This window comes from Electrona antarctica (assembly GCF_951216825.1).
Source record: "Electrona antarctica genome assembly, chromosome: 4".
NCBI lineage: Eukaryota > Metazoa > Chordata > Actinopteri > Myctophiformes > Myctophidae > Electrona > Electrona antarctica.
Window position 1 is genome coordinate 8,177,900 of NC_136809.1, and position 25,640 is coordinate 8,203,539.

The 25,640-nt window shown below is 42.1% G+C and overlaps 1 protein-coding gene across 3 annotated transcripts in view; it reads left to right on the forward strand.

Moving 5' to 3' along the window:
* Positions 1–25,640, forward strand: part of LOC306922198 (uncharacterized protein) — a 33,438-nt gene that overhangs the window by 1,158 nt on the left and 6,640 nt on the right. For 2 of the 3 annotated variants that reach the window (XR_013789886.1, XM_079499594.1), the window contains exons 2-6: positions 8,597–8,685; positions 10,247–10,355; positions 11,006–11,181; positions 21,340–21,439; positions 21,912–22,027. Coding sequence is in view for 2 of the 3 variants with exons in the window: in XM_079499594.1 (XP_079355720.1) it covers positions 8,597–8,685; positions 10,247–10,355; positions 11,006–11,181; positions 21,340–21,439; positions 21,912–22,027 (590 nt within the window). In the remaining variant the exon portion in view is untranslated. The remainder of the gene's footprint in view (positions 1–8,596; positions 8,686–10,246; positions 10,356–11,005; positions 11,182–21,339; positions 21,440–21,911; positions 22,028–25,640) is intronic. The other variant, XM_079499595.1, reaches the window with a different exon arrangement.

Consider the following 25,640-nt stretch of genomic DNA (forward strand, 5'->3'; position numbering starts at 1 on the left):
ATTGATTTGGCATTTGAGCCACAGACCACCATTTGATGACATTATCTAGCCTCTCAGATCCAAAACTTAGAATGTTTTGTTGTCGAATAAGATTTTGTCCACAGTTCCATGTGGTGGTGTTGATGTTGGTACCATAGGTCCAGGAGAGATAACAGGCAAACTTTGATCAAAATAACAATTATTCCACATTCTCTAATTGTGTAGACTTGTAAATGAAGTGATGCATTGCAGATGTTTAACAACAATTTAACTCTTGAGAGCGTAAAATCTTGGTATAAATTTACGCTCTCAAGAGTTAAAGATCTATAAGGGTCCATTTTGTTACCAAATACCAGCATCATTTAGCTGGGGACCACCTGGAACCCCCTCAAGGACCACTGCTATATGGTAAGTAGCAGTTGTAGTGTGTGTGTATAGTAAACCTGCAATTAATGCAGTTCAATGTTTCACTTCAATGGGGCTTTGTTGCCACGCACGACTCGAAGCCTTAACGTTTACAATTCAAAATTTCAATTCAAAGGACCTTTTATTGGCATGAGAAAACAAAGCAAGTGTCAAAATATAATAAAAACAGTTTAAAATCAGGAAAGTATAGGGTACACCGGTACAGCATTTTGTAAACGGCTGTCACATTGCATCGTTGTATAGGCTACATGTTATACAGGGTGTAAAGCTTTTTGTCAGGTGAAACCTAGCCTCGGAAACCCAGACGTTTTTATTTCCAGGGAGTCTGGGGCCGAGTCCACTTCAAATCGGATTGATTTTTTCCCCACAGTTGCTTGCCTGGTTAGCTTATTTCTGTCACGACAGTTGCCAACACTGGCAACAACCCATAACATCCCATCGACTGCACGGCGTGAAGAGTGACAAACTCAACGCATGTCGAGTCACCAGTGTTGTCCCTGAACTGTTGTCAAAGAACGATCGTTCACGAACACGTTCATATTTTGCGTGAACGTGAACTGAACGTACTGTATTACTACGTGATGAACGTCATTGTGGACACGTTCATTTCTGGCGTGTGTGAACGTCACTTTCTCATGTTCAACTTCGTTCAAGAGTGAGTGTTTCCATAGAGCCTTCCAGGCGAAACCCCCGCTAAAACACACCCTAAACATGCCTTAATATCTAGCGGAAAATCCACCAATAAGCCCTTATCCGGCACAAATTAACGAATCTTTCTCAGTCGTACAATTTCACTGCAGCGCGCATCTAACTGCATGATGATCCTGTCATGCACACAGACAGCAGACACAGAACATGCCCCAACCCAAACACTGAGGAGGTAAACGTGTTGTTTGATTATGCATAATGTGCCACGAAAAATAGCTTCCAATAGCTTATTTTCGCGTCGAGGAGGTATGTGTCCAACGGCAACTGTCCATACATGATCGCCTCGAGCGTCCAACAAAACACATTATCCTGATTTATACAAAAAAAAGGAAGTACATGTGCAGCAGTAGTAGTACTAGTAGTGGCAGAACTGGAACAAAACTGTCAAAATAAAGTACTGTTGCTGTTTTGTTGTAGCGCCCTAACGTCATTAGCCTTGGTTCAAGACTGTCATAGGTTTATTTCGGAAACGTCAGACTCACTAAAAAACAGTCTTGATCCAAGGCTACTCTATATCATACTAGCCTTGGATCAAGACTAGATGTATTTTATCTATTTGACATTTGCATATGATATCTACATATGAAAGTAAGTCACACTCGATGAAATACATATCATATCATACAATAGTCAGTGTCACACAAGAGTCGTGAAAATAGCAGACATACAAGGTTGTGGAGCTTGTAGACAGACGGTATATGTTCCACTATTTTAAATCTGTTTTAATAATAAAGTAACAGTTTTGGACTTGCAAGGTTTCAGATTAAATTAAAAGGGAATACACGTGTGCGAACTGAGCTATATTACATTGCAACTTAGGAAAACTTGCTTAAGTTACAAAACCATAAGAATTGTGCATTCGCTGTCAAATAGTTATGTATACCAGTGGTTCCCAAAGTGGGGTTCGGGGACCCCCAGGGGTCCTTGAGGGAGTTCCAGGGGATCCCCCAGCTAAATGATAGCGTGGAACCAAATGGACCCGTAGGGCCGATTCATACTCCTATTTTAGAGCCGAATAAAAGTCGGTTCGGCTCTGTAGATCCTACAATGTGACGTAATTTGAGGTTCGGGGGGGCGGGTACCCTCCTAAAGTCGGCTCTTCGGTGCTACTGAAAATTTCTGACGAGCCGAAACCATTTCGGCACTACAGCGCCGAAACAGTGGTAAAATAGGAGTATGAATCGGCCCTTATGGGTCTGTAATTCTGAGAGTGTACAGATGGAACCAAATGGACCCGTTATGGTCCATTTGGTTCCATTTGTACACTCTCAGAGTTAAATTAACATTGATTTTACAATATAAATTGAGTCTCAGAGATAGAAATGCCATTAAATGGGGGTCCGTAGACTAATGCATGTCAAACTGGGGGTCCTTGAAATTAAACGGGTTGAGAATCACTGCTAGAGCCGTGAACATCTTCTCTTATAGGGGTCCCTGGCATATCTTTTCAAATGGGAGTCCGCGGGATAATTTGTGTCAATTTGGGGGTCCTTGACATGAAAAGGTTTGGGAACCACTGATGTATACAGTACACATACAGTAAAGGTTAATGGCTGAATTCTGTGATTATAATGTGATTTATTGGTTGTACTACATGTGGTATCCAGTTCTGTAATGGCTGATTCTGTGATTATAAGGTGATTTATGGATTGTTCTATATGTGATATGTATCTATGTGGTATATTCCATGGCATTCAATTGAAAGTTGTTAACCCATTTAGGCCTGACATCGAAATTTAAAAAATGTCTTCTAAATTCTGACAGTTTTCTGAAATACCTCATGTTTCTGTATAAGTGGTGCTCAATATTTCATGTCAAGGACCCCATGTAATTGGCCACCAACCCCCATCTGAAAATATGTTGTTCCAGGAACCCCTCAGATGCAAAGATTTGAGTTAAAAACGCTCTGAAAGAATATATATTCAAAGATTTGTGCCACATTTTCACGATTAAAAAAAATAGCAGACCTACAAGCTCATAGGTGGCGCGCTACGAGCTTGTAGATCTGCTATTTTTCAATAGCTAAATTATAACAATGTTTAAAGCACCAAAAGGGGTTCCCGCCCAAAATGGGTTAATTAATATGTGTTCATGTAATGTCTTTCTTTATCTTGTGCTCTGCTCTGGGGGGTTTGTTTGTGATCTCAGATTGTGTATGTTGCACGGGTAATCTGTAATATCACATGAGCCGAGCCACACCGCCAAACTAAATGCAATATCATTGCAATGAATGTCTCAATGAAATAACCTTTCCAGCCATGGTGAGACTACTTGAGGTTACTTATCAGATGCTGTTCGACGGATTTGAGAGAAGATATCTTGTATTTTATGTATTTTAAAAATGCATATTTAATGTTATTTTATTCTCAAATGTATTCTCAAAGTAAACATTCACAAAGGGGACATTTATAAATGAAACACAATGTTAGATGTCAGTGTCACTCCACCTCATCTTGGCTTGGCCACCCTCCGTGACCCTCGGAACAAATTCAACCACAAATGAGAGGCGGAGTTGAGCGGTTCAAATGAGAGGCGGAGTTGAGCGGTTCAAATGAGAGGCGGAGTTGAGCGGTTCAAATGAGAGGCGGAGTTGGGCGGTTCAAATGAGAGGCGGAGTTGGGCGGTTCTTGAGACAGACTTCACTTATATTATCACCTTGCCTCAACTAGTGAATGAAGCCTTGTGGAAATTTCCTTGCCCATTAAAGATGATGTGATAACTAACTACATTAACTAATATAAGCCTAATATTTGATTATTTGTGATGCTATGATCTAATCTATGTGTCAGTATTCTGGTGTCGGTAACTCTGTATCCTGGTGTCAGTATCCCGGTGTCGGTATCAATGTTCCCTCTATGTTTTCATCGGTCTGACTCTGAGCAAACACTCTGAAACCCCCTGAGCGTAACACGATGAAGTGCAGAGCAACATCAGGCATGCCATGTACACTGTCTGGGACCTGGGTAGTAGTGGGTACACTGGGACCTGGGTAGTAGTGGGTACACTGGGACCTGGGTAGTAGTGGGTACACTGGGACCTGGGTAGTAGTGGGTACACTGGGACCTGGGTAGTAGTGGGTACACCGTGGCCACCTTCACCCACCTGCCTAACCCTTAGATCAGTGGTTCTCAACCTGTGGGTCGGGACCCTCAGGTGGGTCCCCACATGATTTGGGGGGGGGGGGGGGGGGGGGTGACAGTGAAGTGACCATTTATTAAGGACTTTCAAGACCTTTTTAAATGCCTCAAAAAAGAAAAAGACGAGACAAAAACCATTACTGCATCAAAAGTAATCAACAAACTTATACTATAAAAAACATTGGTCAAATAATATAAGAAAGAGGGGCGAAGAAGTAAAAACAGCAGTACAAGCTCACAACGCCTCGCATTGCCTTCCATTTAGAAATGGAAACAAATGCCTTCTTAATCCTCACGGTTTTCTGAAAAACGTATGTTGCTATAAGCTATATATATATATATATATGTTTTAATGAGCTAATATATTGTACTGTAGGTCAGTTACAGTGAAATGGGGGGGGGGGGGGGGGGAAGGGGGGGACAGACACAAATTCCTCCTAATATGTAGGAACATACTGTGTAGTCTGTATGTGCAAACTACTAAAACAAACTAAATACAGTAAAGTTAGTATTTATGCTTGTATGAGTCACTTGCATTTTAATTTAATGAATACTTCTGTCAGACTGTAGTCTGTAGATGGCTGGAAGGTGTACATTTGGTATAATTGTTACCCTGTCCAAAGTCTGAGTTTTGTCTCACCAGGCCCGCATGGCTGGGAGTTTCTGTATTGATGGTATTGTGGTTGTAATATTTGAAAGTTTTTTGTGACCATGCCATGCATAGCCACACTCAGGCAGGTATTATATTAAAATAATTGTATACAAGACGTCTAAATATAAAAACATCAAAAGTTTCTGGCAATATTTGAACAAAGTAGTGAACACACTGCACAGATATTGTTGCAATGTGTCTTTAGGCCTTATTGGATGCTTCATCTTCAAATGTGCGTGTGTGAAAGTGTGTGAGAGAGAGGGAAAGAGTGCCCCCTTTTCTTTACTCGCAGAGTGAACAGTCAATCAATGACTAAGTATGTACTGCATGCACCACAGTATTGACCTATATTTTGATTGTAACTAAACCATGTAATTAAAAGAAGAAAATAATCTTCTAGTTACAGCATGTGCTCCGTAATGTGCAACGACGCGACGCAATGCGTTTATTTATAAAGTTAAACTTTACATAGCAGAGTACTTTACTTTACATGTCAGTTGAAACTAGTGACACATTGTTTAGTTTATGGGGAAGACACCGTGGTGGTCGGACCATGTCACCTGACTCTTGAAAATTGAGACTCCTTTCAAGCATGAACTTTGAAAGTTGAAACAGTACTCAAAATGAGTGGAATTGTCTGCATTTCACTGTAATAATATTTTTAGACTGATGTTGAATGACTTCCGGGATTTATTTGAATGAATAAAACATTATTTTAAGCTATCTGAATTAGTGTAGAGTATGCTACATAACTAATATCTGCGATGGACTGTTTGCGGGGGTCTTTATACTCTTCGGTTAAGACATTTAGACCCTGGTGTGCAATGTCTGCTCATGGACAAGCGCCGATTCCCTCTTATCTGAGCGGTAGATGTTTAGGTCTTTCATGCGGGGAAACACACGGGTTCAAATCCAGGACAGGACATAAAAGTTACAGATTGCAACTTAAAGGAGCATTCAGTGATTTGAGTGATTTGGAAAACCACCCAGTCCGCCCTGGTAACAAAATGTGCACATGCACGCTCTACAGTGGGGGGAAGTGCAACAGGCCAACAGCATGTGCATCAAGGCCCGCCCCCACTCGATCATGATTGGAGGAAGGCCCCTCTCATCCTGATTGGATGAAGGCTTTGCCACCCGCCACCAAAACTGAAACTAGGTTTTTTTGACCCCAGGGGCTCACTGGGGACAGGGAGGAACTCCTTATATGGTCAGCACACTCTATAGTAGGGAGGATTGTCCAGAAAAAAAGAAAAAATAAGTGATATTTAGATTAAGTCAAATCACTGAATGCTCCTTTAACCCATGTATGACCTGGCTGAGGCCGATTCTACAAATGCCTTCTTACTCAGTTCTAACTCAGTTCTAACTCAGTTCGCACACTTAAAAAAAGAAAATCCAAATAAATGGCAGATGTACAAGCTGTGGCACGAAGTGAAGCCATGCACTGTGAGCTCGTATAGCTCAGGGGTTCTCAACCCGTGGGTCGCGACCCCTCGGGGGGTCGCCAAATTATTTTAGGGGGTCCCCAAATTATTTTCAAAAAAAAAAAAAAAAGATTTGTTTTTTAATTTTATTTTCACGATTTTTCAAAAATAGCAGACCTACAAGCTCGTAGTGGCGCGCCATGATATAGCTAAATTATAACAATGCTTAAAACACCAAAAGGGGTTCCCGCCCAAAATGGGTTAAGGTTATTGTAGCAGTCAATTTATATTGGGGGTCGGGCGGGGCGGGGGTCCCGAGACGTTGCCAAAGCATTTTCGGGGGTCCCCGGCCAAAAACGTTGAGAACCCCTGTAATAGCCAATGCAAAGATTTGAAATGACACACAGACACTTTCCCTGTTTTAACTCATTTTGGGCGGGAACCCCTTTTGGTGTTAGCATTATGTTATGCTTTAGCTATTGGAAAAATAGCAGATCTACAAGCTCGTAGCGCGCCACTGTCTGCTATTTTTGAAAAGTCGTGAAAAAGGGGGGCGCAAATCTTTGAATATATATTTCAGAGCGAACATTTTTAACTAAAATATTGGCTTCTGGGGGGGTCCCTGGAACAACATATTTTGAGATGGGGGTCCGTGGCCCAATAGAGATAATTCTGGGGGTCCTTGACATGAAAAAGGTTGAGGGCCACTGACATAGAAACATGGGTTTTTCAGAAAAATGTGCACAAAAATGGATTTAGAAGACAATTTTAGAACCTGATCTCAGGTCAAAATGGGTAAATAGTGAGATGTAGCCTCCTACATGGATAGAAACCTTACTTACTTAATAGTGAGATGTAGCGTCCTACATGGATAGAAACCTTACTTACTTAATAGTGAGATGTAGCGTCCTACATGGATAGAAACCTTACTTACTTAATAGTGAGATGTAGCCTCCTACATGGATAGAAACCTTACTTACTTAATAGTGAGATGTAGCGTCCTACATGGATAGAAACCTTACTTACTTAATAGTGAGATGTAGCGTCCTACATGGATAGAAACCTTACTTACTTAATAGTGAGATGTAGCGTCCTACATGGATAGAAACCTTACTTACTTAATAATGAGATGTAGCGTCCTACATGGATAGAAACCTTACTTACTTAATAATGAGATGTAGCGTCCTACATGGATAGAAACCTTACTTACTTAATAGTGAGATGTAGCGTCCTACATGGATAGAAACCTTACTTACTTAATAGTGAGATGTAGCGTCCTACATGGATAGAAACCTTACTTACTTAATAGTGAGATGTAGCGTCCTACATGGATAGAAACCTTACTTACTTAATAGTGAGATGTAGCGTCCTACATGGATAGAAACCTTACTTACTTAATAGTGAGATGTAGCGTCCTACATGGATAGAAACCTTACTTACTTAATAATGAGATGTAGCGTCCTACATGGATAGAAACCTTACTTACTTAATAGTGAGATGTAGCGTCCTACATGGATAGAAACCTTACTTACTTAATAGTGAGATTTAGCGTCCTACATGGATAGAAACCTTACTTACTTAATAGTGAGATGTAGCGTCCTACATGGATAGAAACCTTACTTACTTAATAATGAGATGTAGCGTCCTACATGGATAGAAACCTTACTTACTTAATAGTGAGATGTAGCGTCCTACATGGATAGAAACCTTAATCCTCTTGGTTCCCGGTGGAACGACTATCTGCTTCCATCTGGTCCTATCCTGTGCAGCATGTTGTCCCATAGAAACCTTAGAAGGTTACATAATGTCATCGAATATATACAGTTTTTAACTTCAATAGCTCCATTTGGAATGAATGTCTCAACCATGATCAGGCAAGGATGATTTGTTGTTTTTAATATAAATTATCTGTTTATGCATTGCAGGGTGTGCATGCAAGACCGGGCGGACAAGAAAGAAGTAATTTAAATCAGACTAAATGATGGTATTCATCAGATAGATTATACTAGAGCCTTTCCTCAAGATTAGTCATGGAAAAACATGAACATTGCTATTTCTTTTGTTCGTTTTATGTGACTGCAATGTTTAATGTGAAATATTGCACTTTGTACGTTGTGATGTTTTAATGCGGAAACCATTTATTGTTTGGCCCGACCTTGAACTCACCATCTTTTCTGGGCTAAGAGGAATCGCCCTGTGTTGATGTATGTACTTCGCCCTGTGTGTTGATGTATATGTGCTTTATGTGTTTGCATGCGTTTCCCCAGATGGTGGCCTACATAGACAAATTAACATGGGACTGTGGCCTGGTGGATCGACAACAGTGGCTGTGACCAGTGCCTCCATCCAGAGAAAGGTAAGCTAGCAACAACAAGAGTCAGGACGGCGAAGCCTCACAGATTTTGCCGGGAGGCAGCATTTTAACCTGACGAGGCCTATTTTATATGGTGTCGCATATTTTTTTTAAAGTTTCCCTACAATGACATGCCCAAAATAGGGATGCCAGGTTGAAAGTGGTGGCAAATTGTCTGTACAAATTATTTTTAGCGCAGGTGAGTTGGCGACAAGGCAGTATATGTAGGAGGAGGACAAGCCTGAGGAAGGTCGCAAGACCGAAACGTTGCTCGTATTTACTTAATAAAAGCTCTTGAACCAGCAAATGGCAGTGTGCACCACGGGTCTCCCTCCTCCTACGTCTATATCTACGTCCTATAGCACCATATTCAAAACACTTTACAAAGTGCATTACACTTCACCCAACTTAAGACATCGCATTGTAAGCATGTACTGTAGATTGGCTATTTTTGGTGACGCCACAGTCCTACAACAACTTGTGTTGTGTTTTATTATAGCAAACTAAAGACTGTTGCTAACCCACTCATGCACACTTGCCTGTCGGCCGTTGGGGCGACATGAAAGTAAACTCCACTTGCCCGAGCATTTTAGGCAACAGTTGGTGTGTCAGCCCTGTCAGCACCTGACCACCCAAACACACACAGACTAACCAAATGTCTGAGAAATGGGGATTATTCAAAGTATAATGTGTCACATAAATCTATATTTGCATCGCTCAACCTAGAGCGGTGTGCTGAACAATCACATTTATATCTAATTTGCATTCATGCTCAATTCTATCAGTCACCTGATATGGTTGCATCTGGGCTTGGCTGTCGACCTGGCCGTTGGTGACTGACTGCTGTTTGGTTCAGGACACTGACGCCTTAAACTTTAACAAGTTTACACGTGTTGTATTGGACTGTGTGAAATTCTCTGTACACGCTCCCAACGATTTGCAGTTGCACTTGCAAAATATATGCATAAGAAATAGTGAAAGAAACAAAGTAAAGTCATAACAGGACAACAATATCAAGTGCATTCGTACCCAAAAAAGATATAGTCTCTTGTGCAAGTGAGACATATCACTTGGCAGGAATACCAGAACACTCGCCTCAAACAGTCGCTTCGGTGGAACGATAGAACGGTCTGCTTGGTAATCGGGGGTGGGGAGAAATGACAGTTACCGTGTGGGGGTCCCTCTACTGTACTGTACTGTCACTGTACTGACCCACAGGAACGCCCCCAGGGTGCCGGCCCGATTCGGGCGAGCCGCCCCGCATCCGAAACGGTTGAGAAATGACTGTACTGTACTGGCACACCCGAAATCACCATATATACAGTTAATATGTGCGTTTGTGTGTGTGTTAGGTTGCGCACAGGTGGTGAAAAACAACCATGCTGTTTTCGTGCTCAGACGCACCCACCCAGCCACCCACCCACACACATAGCTCCGTAAGGGACTCAAAAAAACACAGGCCATGTCTTGTCTGATGAAGACACGCAGATAAACACTTAAACAATGTGGTGTGCTTTCCTATATAAGAGCCTGACTCGTGTTGCTGACCATGTGTGTTGTGCAGTCCCCAGATGTGCAGCTGGTGGAGCCTGACCTGGTCAAGGTGGAGAAGGTCGAGGGCGGATTGCTGGGAGATGCAGAAATGGTAGAAGTGCCACTCATTGGAGAGGATGGTGAGTGTGTGTGTGTTGTACCGCAGCTTACAATTAGAAAAATGATCCAATTCTGGTTTTCACAGGCATTTACAAGTCTGGTTTAAGGGTTAGGGCTTAAGTTCTGCCTGATTTATACTTTGTTGTAGACTGGTGTCATGTCATGCCTTGAAAATGACAGATCTGCATGTTCACAATGCATTGCAGTGTGCTGTGCTGTGAGCTTGTAGATTGGTTACTTTTGGTACGTGACACACAGCTTAGGGTTAAAAAAAAAAGTAGTATAGTAATGCAAACTTGTGTGTCTGTGTGTGTCTTGTTTACTTCTTAATCCATTGAGTCCTGGAACGCATCCATGTCACGTTAGCGTTTAACCACATTAACCATTAACCCATTTTGGGGCGGGAACCCCTTTTGGTGTTTTAAACATTGTTATAATTTAGCTATTGAAAAATAGCAGATCTACAAGCTCATAGCGCGCCACCGAGTGGCGCGCTATGAACTTGTAGGTCTGCTATTTTTGAAAAATCGTTAAAATGTGCCTTTTTTCTTTCCAAAAATTGTCATGATTTAGAAAACTTTTTTTTTTTAAATTTCGACGCCAGGCCTGAATGGGTTAAGTGAATAAATAAGCGTCAACACTCTCCATTGGATCTCCCCACGTTGTGCAGGGTTGGTGGAATGTGGCCCTCTTGGAGCTGGAGGACACGGCAGGCCCAGCCTTCAAAAGCAGGACAACCCAGCAGCCTCCAGCCAGAACCAGCCTTCAGCCAGCCTCCCCGAGACCACCCAGCTCTCCAGGGCCAAGCATTCCAGCCGTGGCGGCAACAACAACAGAGGAGTGGAGGTCAGTGGCTCCTCTCCTCTCGTTAAGTCTGAGCTCAGTACCTCTATTGAGGGCAGAGAATTACTGCTTCACACCCCCCCTCTAGAACAACAGGACATACACACAAACCGGGGACACATTATCATTGACAGTGGCGACGACGCCGGCCCACAGTTTGGTGCGTTTTGTGACACTGGGGAAAGTGGCGGCGGCTCGCTGGTCGGGGAGTTTTTCAACGCGACACTGAGGGAAGAGCTCGACGGGAGGGGGAGGCCGTCGTGTTCGTACGCGGCGGCGGCGTTCCCCTCGACGTCATCGACCGCCGGCGTCAACGGTTGGACTCGCGCGTCCATAAGCGACGCCTCCGGTTTCCCTTCAGAGCAACAGCAGCCCGCCGGCGGTGGCGGCGAGCAACACGGCAAGGCTCTCCACCGCACCAGCGGCAAGGAGAGGCTCTTTGTGTGCAGCTTCTGCGGCAAAGCCTTCAACCGGCCGAAGAAGGTGGAGATCCACCAGCGCGTGCACACGGGAGAGAAGCCCTTCCGCTGCTCCACGTGCGGGAAGAGCTTCTCCGAGGCCGGCAACCTGAAGAAGCACCAGAGGGTTCACACCGGGGAGAAACCCTACTACTGCGAGCTGTGCGGCAAGGGATTCGCCTGGATACGGAACCTCAAGACGCACCAGCAAAAGAACCACCCGGATGTTTATAAGGAGGACGTCGCTGAGGACTGAACGGTCTGTTTTCATGAACTTTGTTGGGGGGCGAATCAATCCAACCTCAAGCTGTGTATTTCTAGCAATCCTAAGGCTCCAGTGACTGCTTTTAGAAGAAAGACGGCTCAAGGCTGATGAGGAACCCACTGTGTTTGAGGCGCTTACCATGAAATGAAGACGGCGTATTGCACCCACACAAGCCAACAGAACAGTGGGGAGCGCTACTATCTTACCATGAAATGAAGACGGCGTATTGCACTCACACAAGCCAACAGAACAGTGGGGAGCGCTACTATCTTACCATGAAATGAAGACGGCGTATTGCACCCACACAAGCCAACAGAACAGTGGGGAGCGCTACTATCTTTGCCTTGGGATAGATAGTTTTGCAAAGACCAGTCCACCTTTTCGGGGCGTTGTTGTGGAAAGCGCAGCCTCGAATGCAGTTCAGAGTCGTCTGTCGAAAGTTTTCAGTTGGGTTGAGATCAAGTAAAATTTTCACTGCACATGACTGGACCTGATGAAAGCAATCATTCTATTGTATTCTAATGTAATTGTTGGACCTCACCTAAATAGAGTTCCTGGAATAATATGCATGTCACACATTTTGCAAAACTGCAGGAACACTCCTTTTGATATACGTTATGTACTTTACTGCAGCATATATACAACAATGTCAGTTATACTATTTTTGACTTTGGTCATAAACATTTGATTCATATTGTGAGCATACCCCCCCCCCCCCCCCCCCCTGAATTGATACCTCAATTGATCAAAAAGTATTGTATTGTAGATTCATAGCATGAATTCACAGCATCACAGACAGCAGCTGGAGGGAGCGTACCTCTGTTCCCCACCATGCAAAAAAGGTTCTTTCCCCTCTTAGAATAAACCTAAACCAGAAACCTAACCTAGTAATTTTAGTAATTCTAGTAAGACTAAAAGTATTTTAGCAACTTAGTCTTAGTGTTACTTTTAGTAGCAAATTCTGATTTAAGCTCAGTCTTTGAACAATCCATTGAGCTTTAGGCCTGCCTAGGCTACTTAAACTATCTATTAACACTGGCATAAAATACACTAAAACATAATTGCTCAGACTCTTCAACAAAGATGGCAAAAACAAACATTCCCTGTTCTGTACTTATATATATATATATATATATATATATATATATATACAATAACAATTGTATAGTACAAAACACTGAAGTCCTTAAACCAGAAACCTAACCCTAAGATAAGTGGGGAACATAGAACCTGGGGAACATAGAACCTGGGGAACATGGAACATGGGTAACATGGGGATGATCCTCAGCTGAAGCCAACTTGCATGTGCACACACCAGGCAGACATGAGGTGTAATGTTTCATTGAATGTTTTACAGTACACTGTAACCTGATGCGTCAATGTTTAGCTCAAGTGTGCTCTGGAGCACAGAGGCAAAGTGGGGCTTCTTCATAGTAAATAAAATAAGAGAAGATTCTTCATTTCAGGGCTGTTCATATGTCAACATGATACTAACATGATGCATACTAAATTCTCTAAACGAGTGTTCATGTTTTAAACACACCAAATTAACTATATCGTTACAAACCTTCGCTTTTAAGCAGTGCAGTAAAACATTGTCCTTGTGATCATGCTATTATTATTAATGCCACCATTTTATTAATTTACCTCCAAGTTAAAAGGGAATGCAAAGTTAACTAAACTTACGAGCAGGGCGGTAAAAAAGGTTTAGGTATAGTTTTACTGAGGTTAGGGTTAGGTTTAGGTATAGTTTTACTGAGGTTTGGGTTAGGTTTAGGTATAGTTTTACTGAGGTTAAGGTTAGGGTTAGGCTATCAATCACAGTGACTGGCCAATCACAGCGCATCCTTGCACAACCCGTGTAGGCTTTGGTACAGTATGACGCCTCCAGGACTTGTCTGATAGTAAAAACAGAGAGATGTGTCGGGGTCCGTGGTGATAGCTGATCACCGTGGCGAGTGACGTAATGTTGTAGTTTTCTAACCTTTTAGAAAACTACACCACGGTGATAAGCTATCGCCTCAAACTGCACTATGAATAGGCCTTAAGGAGGGTCGCTTTGAGAGCCAGTGGCGGTAGTTGCCCTAAAGTTCGGCCATTGATGACAAATCACTGAAATCATTCCATGCTTTTTCACAAATTAAATCACACAGCGTTCTATATTAATGGCATGTAATTCAAGTAGAAACGATTTGGTTTTGGGACTCAGGGAAAAAAAAAACTTTATTTTGTTTTTGTCTCTAAATGATAATCCAAGCGGCTAGTAGATTAGTTTACGGCCCTGCTTTCAAGTGTGAATGGTATAAGAAATGTTTCATGCTCCTGTAAATAGGTCAAGAGTGTTCTTAGTTGAAGTTGGTTTCAGTGGTTTCTGCCAGACTTGTGCATCAAACTATATTCCAAGGAAGAACAACTGAATAGTTATAAGTTTATAGTAACTTTCTAAGGAGCGCAGCATACTAATGTGAGCATTTTTAGTGTCTTAACTTTGATGTTTAAATGTTTGCTTTTCCGTATGCCACATAATGTTTTTATCTGTCAGAATAAATAATATTCCATAATCCATTGGAAAGTATGGCTCGGTCATTTCATTGTTGCCGTCGTTTGTTACAAATTATAATAACGACGTGTGAATGAGAACCGGTTTTCAGGTGTTTTAACCCATTCTGGGCGGGAAGTTCCGGGAACCCCTTTTGGTGTTAGCATTATGTTGTGCTTTAGCTATTGAAAAATAGCACCGAGTGGCGCGCTACGAGCTTGTAGGTCTGCTATTATATGTAAAATATATATGAAAAATCAAAGAACGACTGACAGAAACATAGCTTTTTCAGAAAACTGTCAGGATGTAGATGACATTTTTAGAATCTGATCTCAGGTCAAAATGGGTTAAGAGTAAGACACTATTATACAGGAGTCACTAAAAGGCCATTCTGAGTGTTCCACTGAAAAAAAAATAGGCCATCTTCTAGAATCTACAGAGTTGTGCCATGTGTATATCTTATACAGTAAAGGTCCCTGCACACCGGACGCCATTTCGCATTTTTAGCTGCGTTTTTCTGTCTGTTTTCCGGAAAACGCGTGCAGTGTGCAACCACTTTAACAGTACATCATGTGTTATCTACATGGCTACTGGCAAGTAGTTCCCAGGTCGAGACCCCAAACTAATTATTATTTTATTGATGGAATTTCTTAGTTTTTTTTAAAAATGTGTAAAATTATAACAATATTTTATATATTTTTTTACTCAAGTCGTAAAAAATGTGTCTGTGACCCACAAATAGCTCCCGAGTCCGACCCAGTGTTTGGGTAAACAACAGTGGCTTAGAGTAGGGCTTTAAACAACTAGTCGACTATTCAACTAGTCGACTAGTAAATCCACTAGTCGACCTTGTTGGTAGCCTACTAGTAGTTGACTAGTTGATAAAGAAAAAACAATCCGCATTTTGTAGGCCTCAAGATCAGGTAGATTATAGTTATAGTCACCAATGTACACAGTTTTAGTGTACATTGGTACACATTTTTACTAGTCGACTAGTCAACTAGTAAAAATGACTAGAAGTGAATGTCCTAGCTTAGAGCAGAGTGGGAGATTAGTCCACATAGTGAATGTCCTAGCTTAGAGCAGAGTGGGAGATTAGTCCACATAGTGAATGTCCTAGCTTAGAGCAGAGTGGGAGATTAGTCCACATAGTGAATGTCCTAGCTTAGAGCAGAGTGGGAGATTAGTCCACATAGTGAATGTCCTAGCTTAGAGCAGAGTGGGAGATTAGTCCACATAGTGAATGTCCTAGTTTAGAGCAGAGTGGGAGATTAGTCCACATAGTGAATGTCCTAGCTTAGAGCAGAGTGGGAGATTAGTCCACATAGTGAATGTCCTAGCTTAGAGCAGAGTGGGAGATTAGTCCACATAGTGAATGTCCTAGCTTAGAGCAGAGTGGGAGATTAGTCCACATAGTGAATGTCCTAGCTTAGAGCAGAGTGGGAGATTAGTCCACATAGTGAATGTCCTAGCTTAGAGCAGAGTGGGAGATTAGTCCACATAGTGAATGTCCTAGCTTAGAGCAGAGTGGGAGATTAGTCCACATAGTGAATGTCCTAGCTTAGAGCAGAGTGGGAGATTAGTCCACATAGTGAATGTGCTCCCTCTACTGTTAGAGGGCCTACATGCAAGACTTAAACAAAGTGTTATAATAATTATGGCATTCTCATAATACCCTACTTTACACACACTCAAGGCTGTGATGTCGGGAGTGGAAGAAGATCCAACCTGGTTAAAGTCAACCCAGGTTCCCTGTAAACAAATACAAGGAATACTTAACAGTATGTCATCTTGAATATAATGGTACAGTTGAAGGGGTTCCAGAGGATTTGCGCAAATATATCTGGTTTTGAACGCTAGACGGCCTAACGGTACATAATCATTTTCCACATAAAAGACCATTCACACTGAGCACTATAACTATTACAAAACGTTCTAAGTCAAGTGAATGACCAAGTGCACACCAACTAAAACAAATACAATTATGATATAGTTATTATAACGAAGCCAGCTCAACGTATTTGTAGATTTTGTAGTAGCTACAAATGTCTGATGTATCTCTCCATGTCGCTGTCTTCCATTGGAAATGAAAGGTAGACATACATTATGTGAGCACAGCATAATAGTTACAAAGTCCCCTTTCCACCGGTTGGTTCCCAATGGGAACCAGTTCAAAGTCCCCTTTCCACCGGTTGGTTCCCAATGGGAACCAGTTCAAAGTCCCCTTTCCACCGGTTGGTTCCCAATGGGAACCAGTTCAGTTCTTTACAAAGTCCCCTTTCCACCGGTTGGTTCCCAATGGGAACCAGTTCAGTTCTTTTAGGTTCTTAGTCCATGAGCCATAGCTCCAAAATTGGTGGGAAAAACTAGACCTATATTCAATTGTTTATAGGATCAATACAAGTAAATTAATACATGATAACCCTCAGTAGTAGCTTGTTCATATTTTCGATTATTTTGCATATTTTCCTACATAATGCCTCATTTGCATATTTAAAAATGGGGCCAAAGAGAGAATCAACCAGGTGCTCGATGGAGGTGCAAAAAAAGTTTAAAAGTGGACTGGTGCTTCGAAGATCACCAGTCCGCATAATAGTTATAGTGCTCAGTGTGAACGGACCTTAAATATGTATATTTAAAAAGCAGCTGATATTGTTGTCTAGATATGTGGTACTATGTAGAAAGTTGTCCCATATCATCATAAGCCCTATATACTTGTACGTCATATACTTGTACGCCGAATAGCCAATCTTCAAGCTCACAATGTGTCACATTGCAACGGGTTTAGAGCTGCTATTTTTTTAATTTTGGTTTAAAAGATAAAACATTTTCACTTATTATGACATGGCCAAAATATGGACACCAGGTTAAAGGTGTTTAAAGTGTCCTCAGGCCTCTGTTTAAAAACCTTTCTCCAGGTTAAAGGTGTTTAAAGTGTCCTCAGGCCTCTGTTTAAAAACCAGGTTAAAGGTGTTTAAAGTGTCCTCAGGCCTCTGTTTAAAAACCAGGTTAAAGGTGTTTAAAGTGTCCTCAGGCCTCTGTTTAATATGGACACCAGGTTAAAGGTGTTTAAAGTGTCCTCAGGCCTCTGTTTAAAAAACAGGTTAAAGGTGTTTAAAGTGTCCTCAGGCCTCTGTTTAAAAACCAGGTTAAAGGTGTTTAAAGTGTCCTCAGGCCTCTGTTTAATATGGACACCAGGTTAAAGGTGTTTAAAGTGTCCTCAGGCCTCTGTTTAATATGGACACCAGGTTAAAGGTGTTTAAAGTGTCCTCAGGCCTCTGTTTAATATGGACACCAGGTTAAAGGTGTTTAAAGTGTCCTCAGGCCTCTGTTTAAAAACCAGGTTAAAGGTGTTTAAAGTGTCCTCAGGCCTCTGTTTAAAGTGTCCTCAGGCCTCTGTTTAAAAACCAGGTTAAAGGTGTTTAAAGTGTCCTCAGGCCTCTGTTTAAAAACCAGGTTAAAGGTGTTTAAAGTGTCCTCAGGCCTCTGTTTAAAAACCAGGTTAAAGGTCTTTAAAGTGTCCTCAGGCCTCTGTTTAAAAACCTTTAAAGGTGTTTAAAGTGTCCTCAGGCCTCTGTTTAAAAACCTTTAAAGGTGTTTAAAGTGTCCTCAGGCCTCTGTTTAAAAACCTGTATATGGACACCAGGTTAAAGGTGTTTAAAGTGTCCTCAGGCCTCTGTTTAAAAACCTTTAAAGGTGTTTAAAGTGTCCTCAGGCCTCTGTTTAAAAACCAGGTTAAAGGTGTTTAAAGTGTCCTCAGGCCTCTGTTTAAAAACCTTAAAGTGTCTTCAGGCCTCTGTTTAAAAACCAGGTTAAAGGTGTTTAAAGTGTCCTCAGGCCTCTGTTTAAAAACCTTTCTCCAGGTTAAAGTTGTTTAAAGTGTCCTCAGGCCTCTGTTTAAAAACATTTAAAGGTGTTTAAAGTGTCCTCAGGCCTCTGTTTAAAAACCAGGTTAAAGGTGTTTAAAGTGTCCTCAGGCCTCTGTTTAAAAACCAGGTTAAAGGTGTTTAAAGTGTCCTCAGGCCTCTGTTTAATATGGACACCAGGTTAAAGGTGTTTAAAGTGTCCTCAGGCCTCTGTTTAATATGGACACCAGGTTAAAGGTGTTTAAAGTGTCCTCAGGCCTCTGTTTAATATGGACACCAGGTTAAAGGTGTTTAAAGTGTCCTCAGGCCTCTGTTTAAAAACCAGGTTAAAGGTGTTTAAAGTGTCCTCAGGCCTCTGTTTAAAGTGTCCTCAGGCCTCTGTTTAAAAACCAGGTTAAAGGTGTTTAAAGTGTCCTCAGGCCTCTGTTTAAAAACCAGGTTAAAGGTGTTTAAAGTGTCCTCAGGCCTCTGTTTAAAAACCAGGTTAAAGGTCTTTAAAGTGTCCTCAGGCCTCTGTTTAAAAACCTTTAAAGGTGTTTAAAGTGTCCTCAGGCCTCTGTTTAAAAACCTTTAAAGGTGTTTAAAGTGTCCTCAGGCCTCTGTTTAAAAACCAGGTTAAAGGTGTTTAAAGTGTCCTCAGGCCTCTGTTTAAAAACCTTAAAGTGTCTTCAGGCCTCTGTTTAAAAACCAGGTTAAAGGTGTTTAAAGTGTCCTCAGGCCTCTGTTTAAAAACCTTTCTCCAGGTTAAAGTTGTTTAAAGTGTCCTCAGGCCTCTGTTTAAAAACCTTTAAAGGTGTTTAAAGTGTCCTCAGGCCTCTGTTTAAAAACCAGGTTAAAGGTGTTTAAAGTGTCCTCAGGCCTCTGTTTAAAAACCTTTCTCCAATACTTGCGGGAAATGTCCTCTATTCTGCTATTCATTGTGTACAGAACATACCATTTATACAAACTTAACAATCACACTTCAATTGACATTTTCAGTGCGATTATGGTAACTTCAGAACTCAATTACTTTGTTTCGTTTGCAGAAAAACAAGCCAATTTCCAAAAACATCAATTCATCCAAATCAGAGAAATTATAATTCTATTATGTTTTTAAAATAAATGGTGTGAGCATTGAAAGCCAAATGATGTGACATCATGCGATAAAACCACTGAATAGTTACTATCAGCACACTCATGGAACATGAACCACTGAATAGTTCCTATCAGCACACTCATGGAACATGAACCACTGAATAGTTCCTATCAGCACACTCATGGAACATGAAGGTAAAACCACTGAATAGTTACTATCAGCACACTCATGGAACATGAACCACTGAATAGTTCCTATCAGCACACTCATGGAACATGAACCACTGAATAGTTCCTATCAGCACACTCATGGAACATGAACCACTGAATAGTTACTATCGGCACACTCATGGAACATGAAGGTAAAACCACTGAATAGTTACTATCAGCACACTCATGGAACATGAAGGATAAAACCACTGAATAGTTACTATCAGCACACTCATGGAACATGAAGGATAAAACCACTGAATAGTTCCTATCAGCACACTCATGGAACATGAAGGTAAAACCACTGAATAGTTACTATCAGCACACTCATGGAACATGAAGGATAAAACCACTGAATAGTTACTATCAGCACACTCATGGAACATGAAGGATAAAACCACTGAATAGTTACTATCAGCACACTCATGGAACATGAAGGTATAACCACTGAATAGTTACTATCAGCACACTCATGGAACATGAAGGATAAAACCACTGAATAGTTACTATCAGCACACTCATGGAACATGAAGGATAAAACCACTGAATAGTTACTATCAGCACACTCATGGAACATGAAGGTTAGTTACTATCAGCACACTCATGGAACATGAAGGTATAACCACTGAATAGTTACTATCAGCACACTCATGGAACATGAAGGTAAAACCACTGAATAGTTACTATCAGCACACTCATGGAACATGAAGGATAAAACCACTGAATAGTTACTATCAGCACACTCATGGAACATGAAGGTAAAACCACTGAATAGTTACTATCAGCACACTCATGGAACATGAAGGATAAAACCACTGAATAGTTACTATCAGCACACTCATGGAACATGAAGGTAAAACCACTGAATAGTTACTATCAGCACACTCATGGAACATGAAGGTTAGTTACTATCAGCACACTCATGGAACATGAAGGCCATTTATATGAATAGTTACTATCAGCACACTCATGGAACATGAAGGCCATTTTTATATTTTAGTTTTATATTTCGAAATGGGAAGTCTACAAGCTCACAACACGCCGCATCGTGATGTGTTCTGAGCTTTCAGATCTGCTATTTTCACAGAAAATCTACTTCTTAGATTATCTAGATTCTTCCTGACACTTCCCTCACCGACATCACTCGCATATTAACTGTTAAACACACACAGTCTAGCCAAAATGCAGATTCATACCATTTGGTTCAATTGAATTGTACAGCGTGTGTGTGTGTGTGTGTGTGTGTGTGTGTGTGTGTGTGTGTGTGTGTGTGTGTGTGTGTGTGTGTGTGTGTGTGTGTGTGTGTGTGTGTGTGTGTGTGTGTGTGTGTGTGTGTGTGTGTGTGTGTGTGTGTGTGTGTGTGAAGTGTCTTCTGTGAAAGCATGCTGCACATTTTTAAGAGGAAAGAGTGATCGCACTAGCAATAGAAGCATCTTCCATAAACATATATGGTCTCAGAAATGTCATAAAAGCAAAGAGGTTAATGCCTCAAATCTGTGATTTATTCAACTGGTTGGCTGTTAGCAGCAACAGTAGGTTTTTATAATGGTCATACCTAAACATCATGATTACATTTTCAGTCATGAGATTTTATTGTGTGTGTGTGTGTGTGTGTGTGTGTGTGTGTGTGTGTGTGTGTGTGTGTGTGTGTGTGTGTGTGTGTGTGTGTGTGTGTGTGTGTGTGTGTGTGTGTGTGTGTGTGTGTGTGTGTGTGTGTGTGTGTGTGTGTGCGCGTGCGCGCGTGTGCAGAGCACAGCGGTACAGGATGAGGATGCTGACCTGGTGCTGGTCAAGGTGGAGGAGATGGAGGGCGTCACAGAAGAGCAGTCCAGCCTCAGAATACAGGAAGGTGGGCAGCACTTTCTTGGTCGCTATACAGTGGGTCGGGATCCATGAGAGGGTCGCGGACACATTGTTATGCGTCCGCTTAGTTTTTAGTTTCCTACATTTGGATTTGTCTTATTATTATTTCAAAACATTGTCAATTTGCAATTTGTGGATTTTCCAACAATACGTATGCTGGGGTTTTAGTGCTTAAGGCTAAATGGTGGACTTAAAGGGATATTCCACTTTCAAACATTGAAAACATCCATCCTTGGTTCTAGTGACTGATATTGTCCTTCTAATGCGTGATAAACATCCATCCTTGGTTCTAGTGACTGATATTGTCCTTCTAATGCGTGATAAACATCCATCCTTGGTTCTAGTGACTGATATTGTCCTTCTAATGCGTGATTTTTCCATTACGTTTTTTCAATATATTTTTTATTTGAGAGTGAAGTCTCCCTTTAACCCTGTTGCTTCCTGTGCTCTTGTGTAAGGATTAGTGGAGTCCAGTACAGATGACTACAGAGCCGTGCTGCCGTTTGAGGACGACGCGCAAAATCCCACCAATCGCCTTTCAGATCTCCAAGAGTCTGGCCAGAGCTTCTCAGAGGTCAGCTATGGCCATTCGTCACTGTGGACCAATGGGGGGGATGATAGCTATTGCCATGACAACAGCATGCCGGGGCCGTCCTCACACCGCGCGCCCCTCTCGTACCCGCCCAGCACGCTCTTAGTGGTGGAGCCCGGCGGTTCCGGGAGGGGATTGGCTTGTTCGGCCGGGGGGGGATTGGCTGCCGATGGCGGCGATGGATTCCAGTCTGCGTCGTCGTCATCGGCGTCGTTCGAGCAGGCCGGCGTTATCGACCTGTCGGACGAGTCGAGTCCCGTGCGGGTCGAGGGTCAAACGCAGGTGGGACCATCGGAGCGCTTCCTGTCCCAAAGGCAGGGTCAGAGCGGCTTCGCCTCTGGCACTGGCGCCGCCGCCGCCAAAGGGAAACAGAAAGTGCCGCGCAAGAGGGAATGCATCTGCCCGTTCTGCGGGAAAGGGTTCAGCTCGCCGGCCAACCTGGAGTCCCATCTCAGGACCCACACGGGAGAGCGGCCGTACGGCTGCAACATCTGCGGCAAGAAGTTCACCCAGTTCTGGAACCTGAAAATCCACCGCAACATCCACACGGGGGAGCGGCCCTACCAGTGCCCCATCTGTCCCGAGAGGTTCTCGGACCCCAGCAACCTGAAAAAGCATCAGAAGCGACATCACACTGATGGGTCACAGACATGAAAGCCTGAGTTTGTAACCGCACTCGGTTAGTGTCACACACCGACAAATAGCCCATCTACAAGCTCACAGCGCCTTGCTGCCGCGTCGTGAGCTTATAGATGGGCTATTTTTTTGGTGAACGATGCCGTTTTAGGTTGTAATGTCTCATTTCAAGCTACGTCACTCAGCGGTGTCCTTGCTGGAGAGAACAGACTCAACGGGTTGTTAGTTTGAAGATCTGTTCTCTCCAGCAGGTGACACCGTTGGGAGATGGCTTATGCATAAGCATTGAGCTCAAGGGGGCGGGGCTATGTCAAAGGATGAAAAAGGGGGTGTGGGTCCTGAGATGGGGCTCCAGGTTGGCTGGGGAGCTGAACCCTTTCATCATTAAACCAAATTGAAGACTTTCCCCTTTTTTAACTTTGAGTCCTCGGATGTCCCCCTTTTTTATCTGATGTTTTGTCCCGACTGGTCCAGGAGCACTTTCTGTCTCCGGTGAGCACCTGCTTGTCTCTTCGTCTCTGGGCTATATCAAAAGTTGACTTCATGTAATTATACCTGAAAGGGCATCCTGTTTTTTTCTGTTTTTCTCTTTTCTTTTTGTTTTACCTGGGCCCTATTTTTGGATCATTTGGACCACAAACAAAGAAAGGGTGGGTGTAAAAACGATTTTATACTATACTATACACGTTAGACTTAAACTATTGGAATGTGTCCATTCGGTCGCGCGCTGAATGTTTTGCATCCGGAGGGGTAATTTTTTATTTTCTTTTGCACTTACCTTTTTTGTCTTTACAACCAGGGACCCACTGGAATAAGGGTTTGTCTTTACAACCAGGGACCCACTGGAATAAGGGTTTGTCTTTACAACCAGGGACCCACTGGAATAAGGGTTTGTCTTTACAACCAGGGACCCACTAGAATAAGGGTTTGTCTTTACAACCAGGGACCCACTGGAATAAGGGTTTGTCTTTACAACCAGGGACCCACTAGAATAAGGGTTTGTCTTTACAACCAGGGACCCACTGGAATAAGGGTTTGTCTTTACAACCAGGGACCCACTGGAATAAGGGTTTGTCTTTACAACCAGGGACCCACTGGAATAAGGGTTTGTCTTTACAACCAGGGACCCACTGGAATAAGGGTTTGTCTTTACAACCAGGGACCCACTGGAATAAGGGTTTGTCTTTACAACCAGGGACCCACTGGAATAAGGGTTTGTCTTTACAACCAGGGACCCACTGGAATAAGGGTTTGTCTTTACAACCAGGGACCCACTGGAATAAGGGTTTGAGATAATAAGCCTGACACAAAACTAAAAACCCGGCATAATCTTTATTGAAACGATCAAAGGCGAAAAGACATACCTATTATTTTTACGCCCAACCTTTTGTGGTCCAAATGTTGGACAATATCAACTCATTATTGGTTATAAAAAGATCCTGGGTTTGAGGCAGAGGAACACAGCTTATAGACTGCTGCTAAAATATGCAATAAGAAAATACTAGCTTCCTGGGGCCTATAATCACAGAAATAATATTTTTGATTGTGTTAAGTAACTTAAGTTATGTCCTCAAATACCTGTATGGAGAAGCATAGTATGTCACTCCCGGGAGCCACTTTATGGCCCATAATTGTCCACTGAAATGTGAATTTGATCAAACTTGTCAAACAACCACACCACAGAGGTTCAGTTCATGAATCCGAATGTGAACAAAACAACAAGCATGTACTACAACATAACCACAGGATATCGTCTGTCTGGTGGAAACTAAATATGTCCAAAACTGTTCGGGATTCAAATTTGAAAAAAAATCAAAAGTAGCCGATCGACAAGCGGCGACGCGTTTCGAGCTTGTAGATCTGCTACTTTTGATACTTTTGTGTGACGCCTTAGTATGATCAAGTTGGGCATTCATTTATGAGAAAAAACTAAAACGTACAAATATGGAGTTAAGAGGTTTCTGCCTGACAGAAACGATATAACATAGGCACTAACAACCACACCTGGCATCTATCAAGGTATATGTCTGTAGTGTACAAGTAAAAAGACCCAAATAGCCCAACAAAATTACCTCAGCCCCAAGAAATGATCAAGGACACTTCAGTCCCACTGTGTATTTTGATCCTAAATGGCTTTGCTCAGCAGAATGCACTGAAAACGGAACCACCACATTATGGCCCTCATTTATCAATGTGTGGTGTACACCCAAATTACACCCGGTGTACCCAAATTACACCCGGTGTACACCCGGTGTACACCAGGTGTACACCCAAATTACACCCGGTGTACCCAAATTACACCCGGTGTACCCAAATTACACCCAAATTTGGGTGTACACCACTTTGATAAATGAGGGCCTATGGGTCCCAATGTTTAGAATGAATCCCAACGACTTCACTCCGTCATCGGGAACAGAACAGGTACTTTATACTGGGGAGAATGTCCTCAGTGAAATCCCAAAGCAAAGACTGTCACTGTACAAAAACATGCCTTTCAACCGTAAAGGAGCAGACATGGTTTCAGGAAATGATGGGTAAAGCACCCTGTATGCAGATTTGTGTATATTATTATTATTATTTCAATCTTTCAATGTTCTTCCAGTGAAGCTTATGGATGGAAAGCAATGGGTTTGTTAAAATTGAGCAAGACATTTAGCATTTTGTTTTATCATTATTTTTGTATCCGCCTACAACTTTTTTCTTTTTTTTAATGCGTGTTGGTTAAGTGTGAAAATACTGTGTGAAATATTGTAGATTTTTGTTACATGAGACTAGCTTTTTTATTGTGTCACAATTTGGTCAAAAGAATCTGCTTGATGTCCAAATCCTTTGATTAAAAAATATTTTAAAACTGAATTTGTGGTCTTCATTATTATAATTTTTATAGCATTATTTAGTATTAGTGATGTAGTAGTTAGTACTTCAAGGATAGAAGGCAGTGAACTTACAAAATTGTGAC